The sequence below is a fragment of the Pteropus alecto genome, unplaced genomic scaffold (genome assembly GCF_000325575.1).
Source record: "Pteropus alecto unplaced genomic scaffold, ASM32557v1 scaffold131, whole genome shotgun sequence".
Taxonomy (NCBI): Eukaryota; Metazoa; Chordata; class Mammalia; order Chiroptera; family Pteropodidae; genus Pteropus; species Pteropus alecto.
Genome location: NW_006434709.1, coordinates 21,941,785 through 21,965,190, shown reverse-complemented (window position 1 = coordinate 21,965,190; position 23,406 = coordinate 21,941,785). Strand labels below are relative to the sequence as shown.

The window sequence follows — 23,406 nt, the reverse complement described above, 5'->3', positions numbered from 1 at the left end:
CTAGTCTGACCCCATCTTGCGTCCAGCCCAGTTGGTATGCCCTGACCCAGACAGCCTCATGTTCCACTTCTGCAGAGACAGTTTGTACAGAACAAAACAGTAACGGTTTGGAGGAGAGAAATGATAAAAACTTGGCAGATAGAGAAAGAGATTATTTAAGACAGCCTAATTTGAGTTCAGAGGCCAAAAAAGTCACATCAAAATACTATGCTCAATTTAAATGAAATAGGTATTTTGGGTTCATAAATCAAAATAATTAAGTACTTCCAATAAATTTAGAACGATCATTTGACTTCACACCATTTGGCCTTATAATAACAAAATCGATGTTATAATATATGTGTCAAATTCCAAAGTGAATCAGTTTATAATAAAAACCGTTAACATTCTGTTAGCTTTTTAAAGAATAGCTATGAACTAGAAAGACATTTCATATTGCAGAGTAGCAATTTCTTATCTAGAAATTAGAATGTATTTTAATGATTAACAAAACTTTTTGCATGTGTGAAGACAAATACTTTATTCCTGAGTGAAATTTTTACAATGCAAACTTGATTACAGGAATGAATTATACAAACCATATATCCAGACACTTGCATGCCTTCATATCTTTTAAAAATTATAAGAAGGAATTGCATAAAGGAAAAAAAAAACTTTCCTATTAGGCTAAAATGCTACATATATTACTCATCTCCTTCTAAGTCTTTGTTCTTAATGAAAACATTTTCAAAGTTTTTGAGATAGCCTAGAAGAATGTAGCAGCAGACATCATTAGTGGCCTAATAAAAATTCTCCCATCCCATACGTCCCTTTAACAGAATTTGACTTGGGTTGGGTATTCACCCTTCTCCGAGTAGTCGTATGCTTCGGGGAGGGCTGGCACCAATCCCAGACCCAACTGGAGAATTCTGATTAGTCTGAGATAATTATGGTAGATCCATTTCCCTTTATCAGGGGTAAGTTGGGGCATGCTAAGATGTTCACTCTGGCCAAAAAGATGTGAAGGAAAGTCTGTAGGGTGTGGGGTTGAGAGCATGGGAACACATACAACTGTTACTCTTAAAAAGAAATGGAGATGCACAAGACCACTGGATACTGCGCCGAGACACTGCTGCATCTAGAAGTGATGGCTGGAACTGCAGCCATTTTGCAATTGTGAGAGAAGCTGACCTGGGGCTAATGTCACCACATCGAGGAGGGCACAGCAGAAAAATGAAAAGAGGCTGGGTCTTTGATGATGTCATCAACTTAAAGTGAAACAGTCCTCTTTAAAACTTCCTGGTTATACGTGAGATAACTTTTCCTTATTGTTTACAATTTGATTTGGGTTTTCTGTTACTTGCAGCCAAAAGTATCCTAACTGCTACAAGTCTGAATTATTTCAAGCTTCTGTTTAAATATTAACAAATGAGCCATTATTTAGGAGATGAAGGACAACAAGAGTACGCTGCTTAATTTACGAGCAAGACATATAGTCCAAAGACACAGAACTCAGCCACACTAGTGGATCCTAAAGCCTTACCTATTATATTGTAGAGCTAGTTACTATTCCATTCCCCTCTCCCTATCTGCCCTACACACACACACACGCGCGCACGCACACACACACACACACACACACACACTCTAGTGGGTCTAGTACTGACTCTGCTGATCAGTTCATCAACCATGTTGTAGGCCCTATTTCCCCGAAATCATTAAGGCTTTGGGAAAGTGAACATGATATTCTGACAAAATGGCAGAAGATTCAAATGCAGAATATAAAGTTCATTCTCCCAACAAGGCACTTTAAATATCCTAAAATTTTTAAAGGTCTAAAATAATAAAATTTTCATTAATTCAAATTTACTATCTACTATATGCTAGGATACTATTTTAAATTTTAACTGACAACTTGGGATAATTTATAGTATATTTAACTACAAGTAAAACTAAGCCTTTCTGTGGCTGATAAGATATATCTGAAATGAATATTTTCCCTTTTAACAGGTCAGAAACATGCCTTTCACCTGCCTTAATCAGTATCTTCCAAGCCAAGTCTGACGGAAGACAAGATGGTAATAGATGTTCTTTAAAACAGCGGTCCCCAACCTTTTTGGCACCAGGGACCTGTGCTCCCATGAGACTCTAATGCCTTATGATCTGAGGTGGTGCTGAGGCAGTGATGCTAGTGAAGGAGAGCAGCTGCAAATACAGCTTCGCTCATTCACCCGCCGCTCATCTCCTGCTGTGTGGTCTGGTCCATAACAGGCCAGGACCAGTAACAGTCTGCAGCATGAGGGTTGGGGACCCCTGCTTTAAAAGAGAGTGTTTTTCATGGTCAAATAATTTGGGGAAAAACTGTATGTTATTGCTCATGTAACACTCTTGAAGATTCACAAAATATGTTATAGCATATTAAATGTTTTCAGAAGTCCTCTCATAAAGAATTTTTTTTAAATCCAGTATTTCTGAAACTTACTTAACTCTAGAATTTGTTTTTTTTACTAAATATATTTTAATGTCTTGGGGAAATTAGTAATCCTTAAAACATAAGTCATATCTAATATAGCCACTAATCAATTTAGAAGTAACAAAATGAATAAATGCTGAAACAACTCCACCAAGCTAGAATCATGCTATAACAACTTACAGAGAGCACAAGTTATTCATAAGTAACTATCTTCCAGGGCCTTGAATCACATTATTAGCATGAATTCTCAATGTTACCAGCCAGGGACATAGAATGCAATCACATCTCAAATGTTTCCTAAAATAATGCTATAATTATGGAATACTCCAATACAAAATCCAAACTAGCCTCCTTAGTATGTCTGTTTTACACATTAATATAGCCTCAGAACCTACAGTGCTTACACAGAGTAGGTGATTTAATGAGTCCTTGTTCTAGGAATGAATGAATGGATTTTCATAATGTCCTCTCTGTCCTAGTCTGGTTTATCTTCTAACTTTCTCAGACATATACAGCCTCTGTATCTCTGTCCATGTTATATAACCTCAGATGCAACACCCTTCTCTCTACCTATCTAAATTCTTCCTATCCTTTCAGGTTCTGACTAAGCCCTGACTCCTGCACGGGGCCTGACCTACCTCTTCTCTGACCTCTTATTCCCTAACAGTACTAGAGAGTTTGATACTCATTTTTCCTAAACTAGTTCATGTGTTGGTCTTATCGCTTGATAAGTGATAAACTTCTTGAAATCCAAGACCATGTCATAAACTACTTACATACATATTAGAGTGCCGAAGTACATAATAAGTATTGGATGAAAAAACCTTATTGATATTATCTTATTAAAAAATTTGGTGTGTAACAGGAATAGCTGGAAATTCCTGAAACTTCTAAACTATACAATACTAAACTCAATAGTTATAAGGACCAAGTTCTGAAAAAAAAAAAAGAAATACTATCCCAGTTCTGAAGAAACTGTTCCCTCTTACTTTAACCTCTTTGACTTCATTTCCTCATTTGGAAAATAGTTCTGTGGTATTTCTATACAGGTATTAAATGAGCAACAAATACTGCTTGTAAACTCTCTGATAAATGAAGACTTTATCTCATTGTCCTGGAAGCAATCCTGACGTCTTAAATTATGTAATCCTGGTGTTACATTATATTAGTATGGTTCATATAAAATGTAAGCTACAAAAATATCAAAGCTAAGAAAAAAATATTTACTCATGCTTTTACTAAGATGCAGAAAGAGGATGCATGCATTGCCAAAATTCCATAGAACATGCTCAAACTAAAGCAACAATGCCTTAGTTATTAAAGAAGGCAATGGCCTGAAGCAGTACTTAGGAACAAAGATTACCTGGTCCATGCAGAGAGTCAATATTTAAGAACACAATGACTAATTCTCTCTTCAAGTTCATGAATATATTTTTCTAAGAGCTTCTTTTTGGCTAAAAATTTTACTTGTGGTTTTCCTCCCTGTGATCCATGAACCTACGAATGAACAAAAACTTGAAACATGAAACTCTCCAGTAGGCAAAAGTGTCAGTATAGACTTAATTCTCCTTTTAAGAACTTCTCAAATTCTGTTTTAAGAACTTCTCTACACAAGACTTGTACTTTACTTCTCAGTCACCAAAAATTCTCATTTATCTACTCTGCCTAAAGAAGTACACCGAATTTTTTATAAACAACTGTGGAAAATACATGAATGACACCTCTAGACCATCTCAAAATACTAGAACTCTTTATTTCAAGTTATTTGAATTCAAACTAGTATTATTGTTAATAGGAACTCAATTTATAAATAATCGGCTAATTTTAAAAAATGTTCTTGTTGAGCTTACTGTGAGCTAAAACTGATCATTAAATATATTTCTGGCACTAGCTGTGGGACCTTAAGCAATTTCCTCAACTTTTCTGTACCTCAATTTTCACACCTGCAAAATAAGAATCAGACTAGACAGCTCCTTAGGTGCCCTCACACATAAAAACTGACAATAGTCATTATTATCATTTTTATTAAAGATGTAAATGAAAAATATAAGCACAGACTCATAAAAACATTAGGTTAACCCTAGAAGGCATCATACCATAGGCAAAGATTATCGGAAAACCCCCAAATCCTCTCCCCATAGCACCAAACTATCATCGAATATAAGGATTTTATAGAGGTAAATGTCTAACTGCCCACACTGACATCTTATTGGGGTAATTTATCATCCCCTACTTGCCAACCAAAAAACTAAAATTTCTACCTTACTGGCTTTACAGTATGACATTAGAAACATGGTTACCAGCTCCTCCTACATCTTTGTCTGCATGAAAACAGAGTGTGAAGCTCATGGAGGAAGAGAACATTCCTAGGACAAAAGGCATATAGTGTTTTCTTCCACCATCCACACAGAAAGAGTCTTAAAGTTACTTTGAAACAAACTTCTCCATTGGCCACTTTCTACCTTTCCTCCTAAAATCAACCTGCCATGTGGGAGATGTGAGATTCTTGATCCACACTGAGACTTTGGGTGAAGGGGCTCATTTCCCAGAGTTTGACAAAGTAAAATCTAAAGCCAGACTCTATCATTTCCCAGAGTTTGACAATGTAGTATCTAAACCTAGACTCTAAAAAGGCGACTCAGTTGCTCACAAGGGGCTATGTGTGCTGGTGTGCAAATCGCAGGTGCTCTGCAGATGGAACTGGGTTGGTGGCTGTATGACCTCTGGCAAATTAACTAAAGCTCACTAACCTTAGTACTACTCTGTGAAATCAAGATGCCTATATCCACTTCACAGTGCTGTGACTAAGGCTAAATTAGATACCTACAAAGGGTCTGGCATATGCAAAGCACACAAATAGAAACTAAAGATATGCTATCCCTTCACAATTTCTACTTTCTTTCTATGCAAATGGAACAGAGATTCCAACACAGCAGATAATGGGCATATTCTTCATTAGAACGTCAGTTTTCCTAGGGCCGAGAGCATGTCTAACTCATCTTTGAATCCCAGTGCTTATTAAATGGAGAAAATCAAAATCCTTCAGGTCTGAGGATGTTAAGATTATCCCAGCCACAGTCAAGAAAATTCTGATTTTCAGTTTAGCCAAATAGGCGCTTGCTACAAACTACTATGTAGTTCAAAGCAAATAAGCTACTCTGAACTCTAATAATTATATTCTCTAAAATATAAAAACCCAGTTGCCCTACAGCTTTCAATTTTAGTTTTGAGAATCCAATTCTTTCCTAAACAATGGAGTGGGTAACCACAGAAACTTGTGGAATCTCTTTTCCTAGAAAACACGAAGAACAGGAGAGAAGCCAGTCTGTCTGGAAATAGCTTCGAAATCTGTCTATGAGCGGGGGTCAGATTAGAGCAGATGTCCCTCAGAGGACCTACCCAAAGACGTTAAGAGAAATAACTAAAATAATTCTCTGCCATTTACACCCAGGAAAATAAAATAAACACAATTTAACACCTCCTAAAACAGTCATTAAAAATAATTTTACTTGGACCTAGTGATATTTTTACAAACATTTTCTTCTTAAATTGTACTAAACCATCTTAAGCTATTAATTGGAATATAAGCTCTCCTTAACAAGATAAAAGAAAAATTATTGTTCTTTTGTTCCTCTTTTTTAACCTATGTGTTTCTAGGTACCCCAAATCCACTCATTTCCAAAGTTTTGTAAGAAACACTACTTCCTCCTAAATACTCCACTCTATTCTCCCATTAATGAATTTCTAATGCATCCATTACTCATATATATTGTGCAGCTATTATATGTTGTCTTCTATTTGTATCTGTTTCACAAATAATAATTTTTGTTTCTCTAGCTGAAATGTAAGCTCCTTAAGCAAGGTCTAAGTTTTATATTTCTCAGGTACTCCTTTATCATATCAATACTGAATTCATGACAAATGCTTACAAGTTTGTATTGGCTGACTAATTTAAAATGAAGAGAGAAAGCAAGAACTATAGAACACTGTGCACTGAGCACCTTGATGAGGCTCTGGCAAAGTCTAAAAGCTTTTCAGACTGCTATATGTTGATATTTGTCATTAACCTAGGACTAGAATCATTAAAGGTTAATATACACAGGGACCAAAGGGAAAGACCTAGACTTAAAGATCACATTGGTTTAGCTCCCACCCAGTAAGAAATGAGGAACTATCAAGGTGTACCTACTCACACTGCAGATGGAGGCTGTCTCGGAAAGCTCAGCATATTCCCCAGATCACAGAACTGTGCAAGTTCTGATTCTACTATTCATTCTGTCAGGCCAAGTCAGTCAGGTGGTAATAAATAGAAAGAAAAGGAGCTTTAGAAAATTAAAATGTAGAAACGTTATTTAAAACAAATGTGTGAAACTTATGTTTTTTCATTCTTTGTAATCCAAAGAACACATTTAAAACAAGAGTAATGATCCTGCCAGTGTGCATAGTTTTTTGCAGACCCAGAAATGGCTAGTGCAGAGTGAAAGTTATGCAGGCCTCCATAATTTCATTTTTTCTGGTTTAAATCTGAGCATCTCAGTCCACAGCCCTACACACATGAAGTCTGGGTGTAGCTAAGGACATTGAAATCCCCAACCCATGTCCCCTACAGAGAAGCCGCAATTTTTTAAAAAAACTTTGACCCATTAACTGCACAATAGCTCCTCCATTGCAGTTACTGTTAAGTCCTCACAACCAATCAGTTTGTAGATCAGTCCTTCCCATTGACATGCAAATAGCAACCAAGGCTCAACTACAACAGAAGGGCACACACAACCCATACAAGGGACATGCCTGGAGCACCTGGATCAGGTGACCTGGGGGACTGTGCCACTGGGCCCCACAGGACACCTACTACATAAGGCCATGCTACTAAGACCAGGAGACACAGCAGCCCTACTTAAAATACAGAAACAAACACCGGGAGGCAGACAAAATGAGGAGACAAAGAAATATGTCCCACATGAAAAAAGAGAACAAAGCTCCAGAAAAAGAACTAAACAAAATGGAGACAAGCAATCTACCAGATGCAGAGTTCAAAACACTGGTTATAAGGACACTTAATGAACTTAGGGGAAGAATAGATGAACTCAGTGAGAACTTTAACAAAGAAATATAAAACAGAGAAATAGAGAACATAAAAAAGAATGAGTCAGAAATGAAAAAAATACAATAACTGAAATGAAAAATACTTTAGGAGGAATCAACAGTACATTAGATGAAGCAGAGAACTGAATCAGTGATTTAGAAGATAAGGTAGCAGAAAATACCCAATCAGAACAGCAATGAGAAAAAAGAATCCAAAAATAATGAGAATACATTAAGTGTATCATAGGGGTACCAGAAGGAGAAGAGAGAGAGCAAGGAATTGAAAACCTATTTGAGGAATAATGATAGAAAACTTCCCTAACCTTGGGAGGGAAATAGATGTACAAGCCCAGGAAGCACAGAGAGTCACAAATAAAATGAACTCAAAGAGGCCTAAACCAAGATACATCATAATGAAATGCCAAAGATTAAAGACAAAGAGAGAATCTTAAAAGCAGCAAGAGAAAAGCAGTTAGTTACCTACAAGGGGCACTCATAAGACTGTCAGCTGATTTCTAAAAAGAAATTTTGCAGGCCACAAGGGATTGGCATGAAATATACAAAGTGATGAAAAGCAAAGACCTATAACCAAGATTATTCTACCTAGCAAAGCTATCATTCAGAATCAAAGGATAGATAAAGAGCTGCTCAGACAAGAAAAAGCTAAAGGCATTCATTACCACTAAACCAGTATTACAAGAAATGTTAGAGGAACTTTCTTAAGAAGAAGAAGGAAAGAGAAAAAAGATAAAAAATATGAATAATAAGACAGCAATAACTACATACCTATCAACAATTACTTTAGATGTAAATGAATTATATGCTCCAATCAACAAATAGGGTAGCTGAATGGATATGAAAACAAGACCGTTACTTATGCTATCTATAAGAGACTTACTTCAGATTGAAAGACACACATATGCTGAAAGTAAAGAGATGTAAAAAATATTTCGTGAATATAGAAACAAACAAACAAACAAAAAAGCTAAATAAAGGCTATAACAAGAGACAAAGAAAGGCTATAACAAGAGACAAAGAAAAACCAGTAATCCCTCTTCTGGGCGTTTATCCAAAGAAACCCAAAATACTACTTTGAAGCAACATGTGCATCCATATGTTCATTACAGCATAATTTACAATATAGTCAAGATACGGAGGCAACCTTGGTGTCCATCAATGTATGAATGGATAAAAAAGAGGTGGTGCATATATACAATTGAATATTACTCAGCCATAAAAAAAAACTGAAATCTTGCCACCTGCAACAACATGGATAGACTTGAAGGGTATTGTGTTGAGTGGATTAAGTCAGAGAGAGAAAGACAAATGCCATATGATTTCGCTTACATGTGAAATCTAAAGAATGAAATAAACAAAACAGAAACAAACTCATAGATACAGAGAACATTTTGATGGTTGCCAGATGGGAGGGGGTTGGGGGTTACATAAGGGGACGGGATTAAGAAGTACCAATTGATAGTTGCAAAATAGTCATGGGGGTATAAACTATAGCATAGAGAATATAGTCGATAATATTGTAATAACTATGTATGGTGTCAGATGAGTACTAGATTTATCGGGGTGACCACTTTGTAAGTTATATAAATGTCTAATCACTATGTTGTACACCTGAAACTAATATAACATTGTATGCCGACTAATTAAAAAATTAAAAATTATTTAAAAAACAAGATTAATGAGCTCAAGTTCAATCATGACTGTACTCTACATACTTATAGATGAGGATGTAGAACCTCTGCTTCTTTCATTATGTATAAAAAGGGAATTTTCTGTCCTTACTACGAGGCAGGTATTATTCTAGGCTCTAAGAAAACAGCAGCTTACCAAACTCAAAAGTCTAGTAACAATTATGTAAAACCTTAGCTTAGTATTTTACAAAAATAAGAGACGCCAAGAATAGTCCAAATTTCTTAGAGGAAAAAGCAAGGCCCAGAGAAGTAAACTAACTTGTCTCAGTTGGTTATTGTGGCTATATGGCAACAAAGGCAGGAGTAGAAACAAGAATTCTTATCTCTCCTGTAGCAACAAAATTTACTTATTCATTAAGCAAGTATTTCTATGTACCTATTATATGCCAGAAACTATGCTAGGCACAGGTATACAAAAATGAATACTGACCCTCTCCTCAAAAAGCAGTGTAACTATAAGACAATTAAATGAGTATAATAATAGAAGTGGTAACAGAGAAAAAGCAAATTCTATCTCTAATTGCATGGAACTTCCAATATATGTTATAAATGAACTGTTAATAGTTTGTTTTATCCTCACCATAGCCCTGTGAGTACAGAGCACAGATCTTATTTTTTTCCTGTAATATAGATGGAGAAACAAGTATAAAGCGGATAAAGGAGTCTATTAAGGTCATCTCTAGTGGCAACAAAATGCCTAGAAACTAAGTCTGTTTACTCCTAGACATTTTTTTTCTACTAGATAGGAAAGGCAGATGTTCTTTTTATGTTCAGTTCCTTTCTGACCAAGAGCACACATTTGCAAAACAATCTGTGGCTGTGAAAGTAGTCTTAACTGTCTGTGAGGTCTCATCAGCTGAGTTTACTCGATGGTTGAGTAACCAACCAACAGGACATCATTATTACTAGCATTTTTAAAGTGCCTATTATATATACACAGGATAGATGGAAAAGGTTCTGCCCTTAGGGAGTTAATACTGTAGGGAACAGGCATATAAACATTTCAGCAAAAAGTGACATAATTAAACAAACTACAACTAGAAGAACCATTACAAATAATAACAAATTTAAGACACTGAAGGTTTTGCAGAGCAAATCTAGTGGGTACTGCCAAGAAATATACTCTTTAAGGGTTAAACAGAGAACAGAAGCCTGTATACATAATGATATATACCAATCTTTAGATTATTGAACTAAAGGCTCTAATCAAAAATGTTCATCACATTAAAAAAAAAAAACAATTAACTTCTTAATTCTTTCTTTTCATTTTTGAACTTTACTCAAAATCATTATATGAATATTCCATTTCCCTCTTTCTAGGAAAGTTATATATTTTATAACCTTTCCTATTTAAGAGTAATGAATTTATAACAGAGGTTCCCATCAGCATGCCTTGGGCAAAAAGATTAAAACAGTGTGGTTTCATTGCATTATTCTTCCACTCTCCTTCTGATGCAATCTGAATGAAATGAGTCTGGTAATTTTCTCTTGTACATAGTAAAATTTATATACACGACCAAGAATCATTCACTTTATAAAAAGTAAGAGAGAAAAAAGCATTTCTTCATTTTTAAGCTCTATTTTAAACATTAAGTTCACTTACTTTATAATCTCACATAGTATTTTATTCATACCACTATTGATCATGGCCTTATATCATAACCAAACTTTTAAATTTTTTAGCATTTTGTAGAATTATTAACAAAATAAACAAAGCTAAGGAGAAACAAATATTATTGATTTCAAACTACTGACAGAATTTCTTTAGGAACCAGCTAAATAGTAAAAATTATAATCATCATTTCAAAGGAATAATATTATCATTATTTTAAAAATACAACTTGGATTAAAAAAAAAACTCTGGTATTTCCTGAATATACTCAGGTGATTCATACTTAAAGCCAGCTGCCTTCCTTTTAAATATTTATTTAATTTTATAGGGCAATAAGTAGCAATTTCAATGACAATTTCAAAGTATTAGTAGGTTTCATTAGAATTACCAATAGTACATCATAATATTATTTCATGATATTTTCTAATTCCTAAGATTTAGTTCCATCACAAGAAAATGTATTTTAATAAACATAATAAAAGCTTAAAACCTAAAGTAAAAGTGTGATAAACAACTTTTTTAGATAAGAGAGGAATAGGGCCTGATTTATCTCTACATATCAAGAGAAAGACCACTGGGCCAAACTGGATCCTAAAGGAAGAAAGTAATTAAAACATGCAGCGACAGTGACATCTAGTGTTAACAACTGCAAGACATTAGACTACCATTAAATCTTCCTAAGTGCTAAGAAACAAGTATCCAAAGCTTTTCTTCTTTAAAAAACAACAAACAGAATTTGTGTACGGTATCTAAAAATTACCCATAATCAAAATGTTTCAATAGGTTTCCTTCCAGACATTAAAAAACCTTAAGACAAAAACATCTTAGTAAATATAACACTGAAGACCTAAAAGTGAAAAGCATTATTTATTCTGTGTGGCCAACATCTGTAACTGTTCCCTTGGTTACAGAGTTTAATGCAAAGGTAATCTGGAACATGTTCTGATGACTATATCATAAACGTTTAAACTTCCAGCTATAAAAGCAAAGATAATGCAGAAGCTGGTACTTGATGACACATCAAGAAAAAGCAGTTTAGGACATTTTAGGAATACCCGAAGAAGATGAAAAAAAAATTTTTTTAGATGTTGCACTGAGAAACAAGCTTTACTTTGCAGGCCTTGCTACCTTGCTATATTTTAGTTGCTTTGAAATGTTTAATTAAACAGTAGATATTTTTGCCTAAGGACTTAGAATTTGACAGCATAGGTTAATTTACTACAGTATTTTTCTAGCTTTATGCTCTAGATGAACCTATAAAAGTAAGCAAAATTCTAAAAACTATTTTTGTCCAGGACAATATTTTGTAAAAAGTAAAGTTAACATTAGATGAAGCTTACGTATTCTTTTTGAAAAGTTCATCCTTTCCCCTTTTAACTCCAAATATTCTTGTGATCAAGGTACTGAAGAGAAGTGTGGATGAATTTCTCACCTAATGTAAAAATAAATGCATAATAAGGGTTAAGAAATATTCATGGCATGAAACCAACATTGACAACGTTCACACTAGACATTTAAATCCTTACCCAATTGCCTAGTGTGGGGCAATAGAAAATAAGGTTTGTGTTCATAAAATAAGACAATTTTCAAAAACACTGTTGTAATTGACTCAATGATGTCCTCTTAAACTGAGCTTTACAATCCAACCACATGCAGACAACATAGCTTTTTCCTACACTTATATTACCACCATTTATTTTCATTATCTCTTTGTACTTGTATCATCAAATATCAGTTATTTAAAAAAAAAAATTCATTTTCTCCACATCCTTTCTGATGATGAATATCCCAGTAAAGAGACCAGCCCTTCCCATTTATTTTCTGTAATCATTTACCTATGAGAGAATATTTTTAAGTACTAAGAGAATCCACATTATCAATACAACCAATATAATATTTAATATCCAAAACGGTGTTTATTAATGCCACAATGCCAGAAACCTAATAAAGTAATTTTAACCCTAAAACTGTGAGACAGCTGGTTAATAAAAATAAAAGAACTGTCATTAATAAACAAGCATTTCTTCAAAATGATAATAGAGAATATCTATTTCAAAACCAATGTATCAACATGCTTTGCTATATCATAAAAATGTCTTGAATGCCATGGCATATTGGGCTTCCTCAATTACCTTGCCAAATCAGTGCGGAGATGTACTAATATGTACTAACTTCCCTACAGTGTATAAGGCACTATACCAGCACCATGCAGAATATCCAGAAACAGGAGATACACACTTACTGCCAACACACAGCTTATGTTAGGTAGGTGTCACAATCACAAGTTATGTTTCAATAGCAATATAAGAAGAAAGGTAATTAAAATAACAATGTGAGATTTAGAAAACAACTTCCTGAAACCACTGCAGTAAGGGTCACAAACTCAAAACAATGCAAGGACCAGTAAGTGACAGGAGCAGCAGAGGACTGGGGCTAATGAAGTCATTATTCAGCTTCAGCTGAGTTGTTGCCATGAGAAAATGTTAAGCCCAATGTTGCCATATTTTCTTCTTTTTCAAGAGAAGCCAGAAGCCCCCATTTTTATGTGAAATCTCACTATTTTGAAATGTTGGCAACAAATTAAAGGGGGAAAAAAAAACAAAACAAAACACTATGGAGGCCAAATAAAACACAGTTGTAGGCTAGATCTGACCTATCAGCCACTAGTTTGCAACCTCTCCTCTAGAAGCCCAAGACTGACTCAATTCATTTATGGTAATTCTAGAAGTGGACTATGCATACATTGGCACAAAAATTGCAATGAAACTCTGAAATTGGATGAATTCAATTGTGTCTATTCAACAGCTGACAAACATTAATGAAGCCCCCACTGTGTGCCCTACCTAACATCCCAAACTACAAATCAATCTGTCCTGTTAACTCTGTCAACATCTGGCCTCTACCCTAGCTCAAGTCTTGATGATCTCTTACCTAACCTACCGATTTAGTTTCCAAAGACTCCTAGGTTTAAGATGACCTGGACATCTAGGACCCTGTCTTCTCTCCAGAATGACACAAAAACATAAAAGAAAAAAAAAATAGAAACACAAATTCTATTTTGCTCTACACCAAACTTTCTGACAAAGGTTGTCAAGTTAAAACAAGAGTGCCTGGAGATGAAAAAGGATGCCTGCTGAGGCATGTCTTAATCAAAACTGTAGAAGACTGTTTTACAAAGCGAATAGACACCTCTACTATGAAAACCCCTTGTTTGATTCAGTAGGCTGAAGGCAGGAGACACATAATGTCTTTTAGTAATATTAAGATGGATCAATGGGTTTCAGTATTATCAGCCTATCCATTCACTATCGAGTTCCCTTATTAGCAGCCAATGAATCATTACCTATTCCAGTAGGTATAGCAAAATGGTGATATTCTACCATTAGTTAGTACAATTTTCAGAAAAACTATTTTTAAAAAGAGCTTTCCATCATCAGCTATTTTTCTTTCCTATTAAAATGTTAGTACAGAAGTATTTCCACAAATTTATCAGCTTGCAGAATGAGTTCATGCCATAACAACCTCCAAAAGTGGCCAAATGATGATCTTTTAAGACATGTTTCATAATTAATTTTCCTTTTATTGCTATAACTCACATACCATAAAATTCACCATTTTAACAGGTACTAATCAGTGGTTTTACTATATTCATAAAAAAGGAAACTATCACCACTACCTAGTTCCAAAATATTTTCATTACTCCAAAATGAAATCCTACACTGTTACTGTTGTCCCTCGGTATCCACAAGGAATTGGTTCCAAGACCCCTAAAGACACCAAAACCTGAAAATGCTTAAGTCCCTTATATAAAATGGCATAGTATTTGCAAATAGGCTATAAAAGGGTATGCCAACACATCAGAAAAATAGAGACACAATCTATGCATTTGAATTCAGCATAGTGCTTGACACATGGCAAATTCAAGCTTTTCTTTTTGAAACTTTGAGATTTTTTTTTTCCCCCCAGATATTTTTGATCCATGGTTAGTTGAATCTGTGGATGCAAAACTCAAAGATATAGATAGCTAGCTATACACATTAGCAGTCGCTCCCTATCCTCCTGTACTAGGCAAGCATGAATCTACTCACTGTCTTTGTGGATTTGCCTATTCTGGACATTTCATATTCATGGGATCATGTAATATGCAGCTTTTTAAGTCTGGCTTCTTTCACTTAGCTGTTCTTAAGGTTAATCCATGTTGTAACATGGATCAGTATGTCATTCCTTTTTATGGCTGAACAATATTCCACCACTGTATGGATATACCTCATTTAAAAAATATACTCTCATTTGATGGACACCTGAAGTATTTCCAGGTTTTGACTATTATGGATATCGATGCTATAAACACGCATATACAAATTTCTGTGTGAGCATGTTTTCATTTCTCTTAGATATGTACCTAGAAGTGGTACTGCTGGATCATATGGTAACTGCTAACCATTTGAGGAACCAATTTTTGTACCAAAGTGGTGGTACCATTTTACATTCTTATCAGCAATGTATGAGAGTTCCAATTTCACAAATTCTCCAAATCCTCCTCTATATCTGTCATTGTCTGTCTTTTTGATTATAGCTATCCTGGTGGGTACTAAATGGTATCTCTTAGTGGTTTTGATTTTCATCTTCCTAATGAGTAATAATGTTAAGCATTTTTTTGCATGTGAGTCCACCAACCTGTTCTTTTTCAAGATTGTTTTGGATATTCTGAGCCCCTTGCATGTTCATTTAAATTTTAGGATCGCTTTGTCAATTTCTGCAAAAAAGTCAAATGAGATTTTAACAGATTGTACTGAATCTGTAGATCAATTTGTAGAGTATTGCCATCTTAACAATATTAAGAATTCCAGTCCATGAACATAGAATATCTTTCCATTTATTTATTCCTTCTTTAATTTCTTTCAACAATGTTCTGTAATTTTCAGTGTACAAGTTGTATACTTTTTTTGGTTAAATTTATCCCAAAGTATTTTATTCTTTTTGATGTTATAAATGGAATTGTTTTCTTAATATCATTTTTGGATTGTTCATTGCTAGTGTATAGAAATACAATTGATATTTGTATATTGATCTTGTGTCCTAAAACCTTGCTGAACTTGTTTTTGCAGCAACAGATTTGTGTGTGGGGGGTGGGGTGGGGTGGGGAAGTCCCTGGGATTTTCTTATATAAGACCATGTCTTTGAAATATAGAGATAGTTTTACATCTTCCTTTCCAATTAGGCTGACTTTTATTTCTTACTCTTGCCTGACTGCCCTACCTACAACCTCCAGTACAATGCTGAATAGGTATGGCAAGAGTGGATATCCTTGTCCTGCTCCTGATCTTAGGGGGAAAACTTTCAGTCTCTCACCATTACATACATTGTTAGCTACAGGTTTTCCATTGATACACTTCATCAGGTTGAGAACGTTCCCTTCTATTCCTAGTATATTTTATATTTTTTTAAGAACCAGCTCTTTGTTGTATTTATTTTTCTATTTTATTTTTTATTTTTATTATGTTGACACTGGTTAACGAAATCCAGTAAGCTGCAGTTGTACAATTCAACAGTAAGGCATATCTTTTGCCTTTTATTGAGTATTTTTAACATGAAATGGTGTTAGATTTTGTCAAGTGCTTTCTCTGCATTTGTTTAAATAATCATGTAGTTTTTATCCCTTAGTCTATTCATATGGTGTAGTCCATTAACTGATTTTTATATTTTGAAAACTATATACTGTATATTTTTTAACTGTAGAAATTACATAGCATAACATATAAAAAAAGTAATTGTAAATATAATGCAAAATGGCTAGTATGTAATACTGTACTTGTTTCTTAAGATAGAAGAGTGTCCCCATGTTTCTGTGAGATATTATAAATGGTTCGAAGATCTATTTCAGGTACTCCTTTTTATTTTCTGACATTTAACCCATATTTTTGGTCTCTGTCCACTATAAAGCTAATGAGGAGAGAGATTAAGTGGAAGTACAATAGAGAAAGAGATTGTGACCGATTGATAAACTGCATTATCAACTCCTAAATCCTAGATAGTAAATGCTAATGTGATGTTAAATCTTAATACAAATAATGAAAAAGGTCATTAACAGTGCCAATATATTTTGAAAAACTCATCCTAGTAATGGCAATAAAAATATGTCCTGTTTGGGGAAAAAAGGATCAGAGAAAATGTAAGTAAAAAGTAAAGTCATGATATAAAAGAGCAAGTTATAGTAAAGTTAAAATAGAGACAACAGAATGACTGCCAAATAACTCTAGCAATTATCAAACCTTATCACAAGAAAAACACCAGAAAACTTTCCTGTTCCCTTACCTCCTACTCCACCAAGCCCCAACATATGGTTGATAGAGATTTAGTATTCAAAGCTCCAAATCAACAACTGCTCTCAAAATTTTTACCCTCTATTCGTTAAGTATATACATTTTTCTTTCCTTTCTAGCATGAAAATGCTTCCATATAGACTTTTAAGATTTAGAAGAGTCAGGTAAATGAAAAAAATATTAGGTTTCACAAAACAGTACATGTAAATGTGTGTGGGGGCAGGTGTAAAAGTGTGCATGTATGTATATATGTGTACATATGTATACTCTACATTTTCTTTTATAACATAAATGCTCCCCTGACAAATACTAAAAATATGATTGGAGAGCCTAGCATGTACAATCACTGTAGTACTATATTTTATACACCATATACTTTCACCCTTAATAGACAGTCACGTGCTTGAGGATGGGATCTGCATTTAGTGTTATAAAATATCTTGTCTAGTGTACATGGGGCCAGCTTATAGTAGAAAGAAATACTTTCTGAAAAAATTAAATGAGATTTGGATTTTAATTTACTTTCCATCACTTCTTAGCCTTAGTGACTTTGAAAAAGACACTAAAAACGTTTGGTCATAAGTCCCTCATCTGTAATCCAGGAAAACCATACTAGGATCTGGGCTTACAATTATGTGGAGGGTCTGTCATGTTCTGAAGTTCATGCTGATCTTCTTCCAAGGCACTTTTCCCATGAGAAGACAAAAGGAGAGACAGAGCTTCTACTAGCCCATATACCATCTATGCGTGAATCAGGGAAAAAGTACTTCTCTTGTGAGTGAATAAAGCTCTCCATCAAGGCATGTTGCATAATTAGTAGAGGATGGCTGGATTTCAGCACCATACAGTCCTTAGCCTGGCCCACCGCCCATGGCAACCTCACAACTACCATAGGGCCTGGAGACACTGGTGTCCACAGAGGCACAGAGTACGTGTGGCAGTGCTACTGGGAAGATCTGAAAGGCTCTTTTCCTCTGAAATCCACTGCAAACTGTGAAGCAGAACTGGCCTGAGGAAAGCAAACTAAAGATATTCCAGACAGAAATATAAACCCAGTGTGGGTCTTAGAAGGACCCTAAAGTGGCATACTCAGCGGAGTCTCTGGGCAAGCTGGACAGATGAGTTACCTGTCCTGCAACGAGTATGCAAGGAAAGAAGAACAGGTGTTCCATGATCACTGAACATAAAAAAAAGAATGAATGTCTTTCATTCATTGGAAATGTCTGTTTCCAAAAACTTTGCAGAAAATTCTGTTTCCATATATATATATATATATATACCTATATTACTTTCTGTTACCTAAAGTTTTAACTAAACTAGCTTCATCTCCAAAACATAAGTCAAAGATTACCACTTGTTATCACCTTTACTAATATTTTCCTATTTTGAGCCACCATTATCTTTTGGCAGAACTATTACAATAGCTTCCTGATTGTTCTTTCTCTCTTGGCACCTTAAAATCAAGTCTCTACTTTTAACTACATCAATCAAATCTCATCACTCCCCAACTGTGTATAGAGTTCTTCAATAGCAGTGGGAGCCATAGTTTTAAACCTCAGGTCTGTCCCCACTATACCCATGGAGGCTATGGCTCATTCAGCCATGTCCAGACTCAAATGAGATGCTATATCACAGGGCATGGAATCTGGCTTCTCTAGCAGTTGCCCAAGGGTTATGTCGACACCTGTCCAAGTTGGAGTAATGCCCTAAACTGTGAACTTTGACCAGTAAGACACAGGTCACAAGACTGTTCCAAGAGGTGACAGGTTTCATATGGCCTGGCTAGAAGATATATCACGTCACCAGACAATCAGCTTAGTTTTCCTGCAAGGTCAAGGCTCTCTTGGTAATAATATCTTTCCTCTTTCCTTCCTTTTTACCTTCATTCTTGCTGCTTTGAGTTTGTACCACTCAAAAAAACCTTAGCACTTAGGCTATACTTCCAGTTCTCTAAGGAACAGAGACAAAACCCTATAAAGTAAGTAAAATGCACCTTCTCTGTATTCATATAACACCCAAAACTTTCCCCTATAACAATAAAGATTCTGGAATCAGACTGATAATAGTAGTGAGCCATTAGACAAAGATACTTTGCCACTCTGAGCCTTGTTTTCTTTATCTGTGGAATGAGAATTCTAATAATAGAATCTAGGTGCAAGGTTGTTCTGAGCATTAACTGAGATGATCAATGTAAATGATGCCAGGCACATGGAAAATACTCAATAAGATAGCCATTATTATGATTATGCTTATCTAACCCTTTATTTCTAGTACTTAATATATCATCTGCAACACAGTAGGTGCACCTAATGCTTATATATGTTTACAACAATACCTTTCCCCTATATTTTAAAAATGCCTAATAGGCGGCAAAGATCAAGAGATTTGTATTGTCTCAATACAAAAGAATGAGTAATCTGTAAAAACAAATTAAATATGCCTAATAGGTGGCAAAGATCAAGAGATTTGTATTGTCTCAATACAAAAGATTGAGTAATCTATAAAAACAAATTAAATATATGTGAATGCTTCCTTAAAAATGTACTTTTACTGCAAAATTAAAATTAAGTTCATTTTACTTGTTTTTTCCCTCTCTAATTTATCAGAAAAAAAAAAATAAGTCCAAAGTACCGATGTAGTCACCTTTAAACACAAGATATATTCTTGAGAAAATGTGAACAAATCAGATTTCTGTAAATCAAACCATATTCCACATGCCTTCAGGGAAAAATCACTCCTTAAATGAATTCAACAGAGGATGCTGTGGTAAATTGTTTTGTAAAATGAAGACTTCTTCACATTCATTGATTATGTTGATTTATAGTTTTGGTGTATCTTAGATTAGGTTTTTATAAGGAAGGAAACATAACAATGTATTAAAAATATGTGGCTATATTAAATAAATAGATCATTATAGCCATGATGTTTATTTTCTCTACTAAAGCAAACAAACTGAACAGAAACAAAAAATTCCTTCATTAAAAAAGTGTTAAAAAGGAAGATCTCCCAAAACAAGACTATAAATAAGCACTTATATATATCTATGCAGTCTTGTGTGTGTGTGTGTGTGTGTGTGTGTGTGTGTGTGTGTGTGTGTACACTACAAACATGTAGAATCCACACAGAAAAAAAAGAAGAAAATGCATCAGAATGCTGATAATACTTATATCTGTGTGGTAGTCTAATAGGTGACTTTTACTTTTTTTTACGCTTTCATTTTCAAAATTTCTGTAGTGCACATACATTACTGTTTAAAAGATCTCAAAAAAGACATTTTAAACAAATGAACCACTCATTTCTGATGCTTTCAGTTCTGCTACAAAGTTGGAAAAGTCACCAGGTTTCACCCTCTGAAAGCCCTTTGACAGAGAACTTATCTTTGTTCAGCTTGAATTAATGGCTTGAAGAAAACAATACTGATATTTCTGGCAATCGGTTTTATGATCTCAATTTTTCCTGATGGTCAAGCCACATTCCTACCTCCGTGACTCTACTGACGGTATACAGGTATTGCTCCACTTCCTGTAAATGCATATGTAAACACTGTGTCCTCAGGTGTAGTTAGGCAATGCTCCTTGACAGAATTTCAGACAGTTGTCTTTCTTACAGGAAGATGCACAATTTCCCAGGCAAGAGTTGGCAACCTTGAGAATTCCTCTTTACACTGGGAGTCTGTGCCTAGACTCTCAATTAGAAGCTTACCATATAGTTATGAAACGGTTTGTGCAGCTTGTTAATTGGAAAGCCTGCCTTTCTAGAAAATTCTTCTTTCTATGGGTAATATACTAAGGTCTAGCTTCTTTTCTCCTCTCCCTCTGCCATTCTTTTTTTAAAGCCACATGTTTTAACATAGGTGTGTCTCCTTTATTGTATAAGGCACAATGATGTAGAATAACAATAAAATCATGACATTTCTCCCAGAAATCATGAAAAACATGCGAAAGTGTACTTTCTTAAATCCAACTATACTGGGTATTGCCCACTATCTTTAGAGTTTTGAGTCAAAAAGTTTCTGGACAGTGAACATATTGCAAAACAAAAATATGTAACTCAGTATTTGACCTCCATCATTTTAATGCTTTAAGTGTTTGTTTTTTCACCTTTTCATAGGGTATATTTATAGCAATCACTCAAAACACTGTTACCCAGAGCCCACAGTATCCAAAAGAAAGACATGTTAAGATACTAAAAGCCATTTTTCTTCCAGCTCAATATCACTAATCATTAGGGAAATGCAAATCAAAACCAGAATGAGATACCACTTCACACCTGTTAGGATGCCTACTATAAAAAAAGAAAATACAATTAAAACAAAAAAACTGGAAAATAACAAGTGTTGGTGAGAATGTAAAGAAAATGGACCTTCTGTGCACTGCTGATGGTAATATAAAATGGTGCTGCCACTGAACAACACAGTTTGGCAGTTCCTTCAAAAGTTAAACACAGAATTACCATACGATATAAACAAACAAATTGAAAGCAGGGACTCGAATAGATACTTATACACTGATGTTCACTGAAGCATTATTCACAATAGCCAAAAAGAAACAACCTAAATGTCCACCAACAGATGAATGGATAAACAAAATGTCATATATACATGTAACAGAATATTATTCAGCTTTAAAAAGGAATGAAATTACAATACATACTACAACGTGGATCAACCTTAAAAACACTATATTAAGTGCAATAATCCAGACACAAAAGGACAAATATTGTATGATTCCATTTATATGAGGTACCTAGACAAATTCATAGAAACAGAAAGTAGAATAGAGGTTACCAGGTACTGGGGGAAGGAACGGATGAGGATATTACTGTTTAATGGGTACAGAGCTTCTGTTTGGAATGATGAAAAACTTCTCAAAATGGATAGTGGTAATGACTGCACAACACTGTGAATGTACTTAATGGCACTGAATTATATACCTGAAAAGAGTTAAAATGGTAAATTTTAAAAAGAGATAATTGAGAGCTTAAACAAAAATAGTAACAATATAGTGGGGTTTACAACATACATAAAAGTAAAATGTATAATAACAGCACGAGGATTGGGAGGAAAGAAATAGAAACACATATGTTAGGTTCTAAAACTTTCAGTGAAGTGGTATAATAACACTTGAGGGTAGACTGTGATGTTAAAGATACTGTAAACCCTAAAGCAATCACTAAAATAACAAAACAAGGGGAGACTGGATTAAACATTGTGGCGTGAGAGCATTCCCAGATCTCTCCCCTTGAAACAACAATAAGCCGAACACCTAAAACTCAACAAAAAACACCCAACTGCACACCAGCACATCTGAGCGTGGGATCTGCACATAAGAACTACCACAGGTCAGAACCCCGGGTGTTGGGCGGTGGACTGGGAGGACCAAAGAAGCTGACTCTCGAAGCTGGAGCTCCCTGTAGGAGGAGCGGGAGGGGAGAAAGAGCAGTAAATTTCCTGAACAGCCCTGCCTGACAGTGCTGTGAGCTCCCCGCGGCCGGCGGCAGTATCTAATCATCAGGGCAGAAGGCAGAGAAACAGGGACGGCAGAAAAGTGGAGATGGCAGAGAAACAACAGTTGATTTTTACCAGCTCCAGTTGCAAAACTGAAGCTGAGCCACAGCTTCCAACTCCCAACCCAGAGGGCCCCTCCCCCCATACCCTCCAACCCAGAATGCCACGGAGCCCCAGGGGAATCTGAGCAAACGCTACCGAAACTGTCATTAACACTGACAGGAACTGAGGTTGAGGGTAGCGAGCATGATTAAACATCTATAAGGAAAAAAAGACATTATTAACACTTTATATAAAGCAAAGATACAAGAGGCTTAGATGCCACCTACTGGAAACCGAAAAGAAAAACACCTTATCTGCAACGAGCTAGAGACCATTATATAATCTTCATTCTGGATTAAAAAAAAAACAAAACAGAACACACTACCATTAATGCCCAGACGGAGAAATAGTCCATTAAACACCATGAACAACCAAGGTGGCGAGGTAGCTCAGAAAGAAATAGAAAAATCTTCAGAAAATAAGCTTACAGACAGAAATATGCGACTTAAATGACAGAGAATTCAGGATGGTACTTCTGAAAAAATTCAGTGAGATCCAAAATGAAGCATATCAACAATTTCAGGAATTAAAAAACAACTAGATGAGCAGAATGAGTTCTTTAGCAAGGAGACTGAAACCATCAGAAAGAATTGAATAGACCTTCTGGAGATAGAGAG

At 35.2% G+C, this 23,406-nt stretch overlaps 1 protein-coding gene across 1 annotated transcript in view; it reads right to left on the bottom strand.

Annotated features, from left to right (window-relative positions):
• The window catches only part of THADA (THADA, armadillo repeat containing), a 285,149-nt gene that overhangs the window by 186,258 nt on the left and 75,485 nt on the right, over nucleotides 1-23,406 (bottom strand). The window contains 1 exon segment of the mRNA XM_006909639.3: nucleotides 12,199-12,290. Coding sequence (XP_006909701.1) covers nucleotides 12,199-12,290 — 92 coding nt within the window.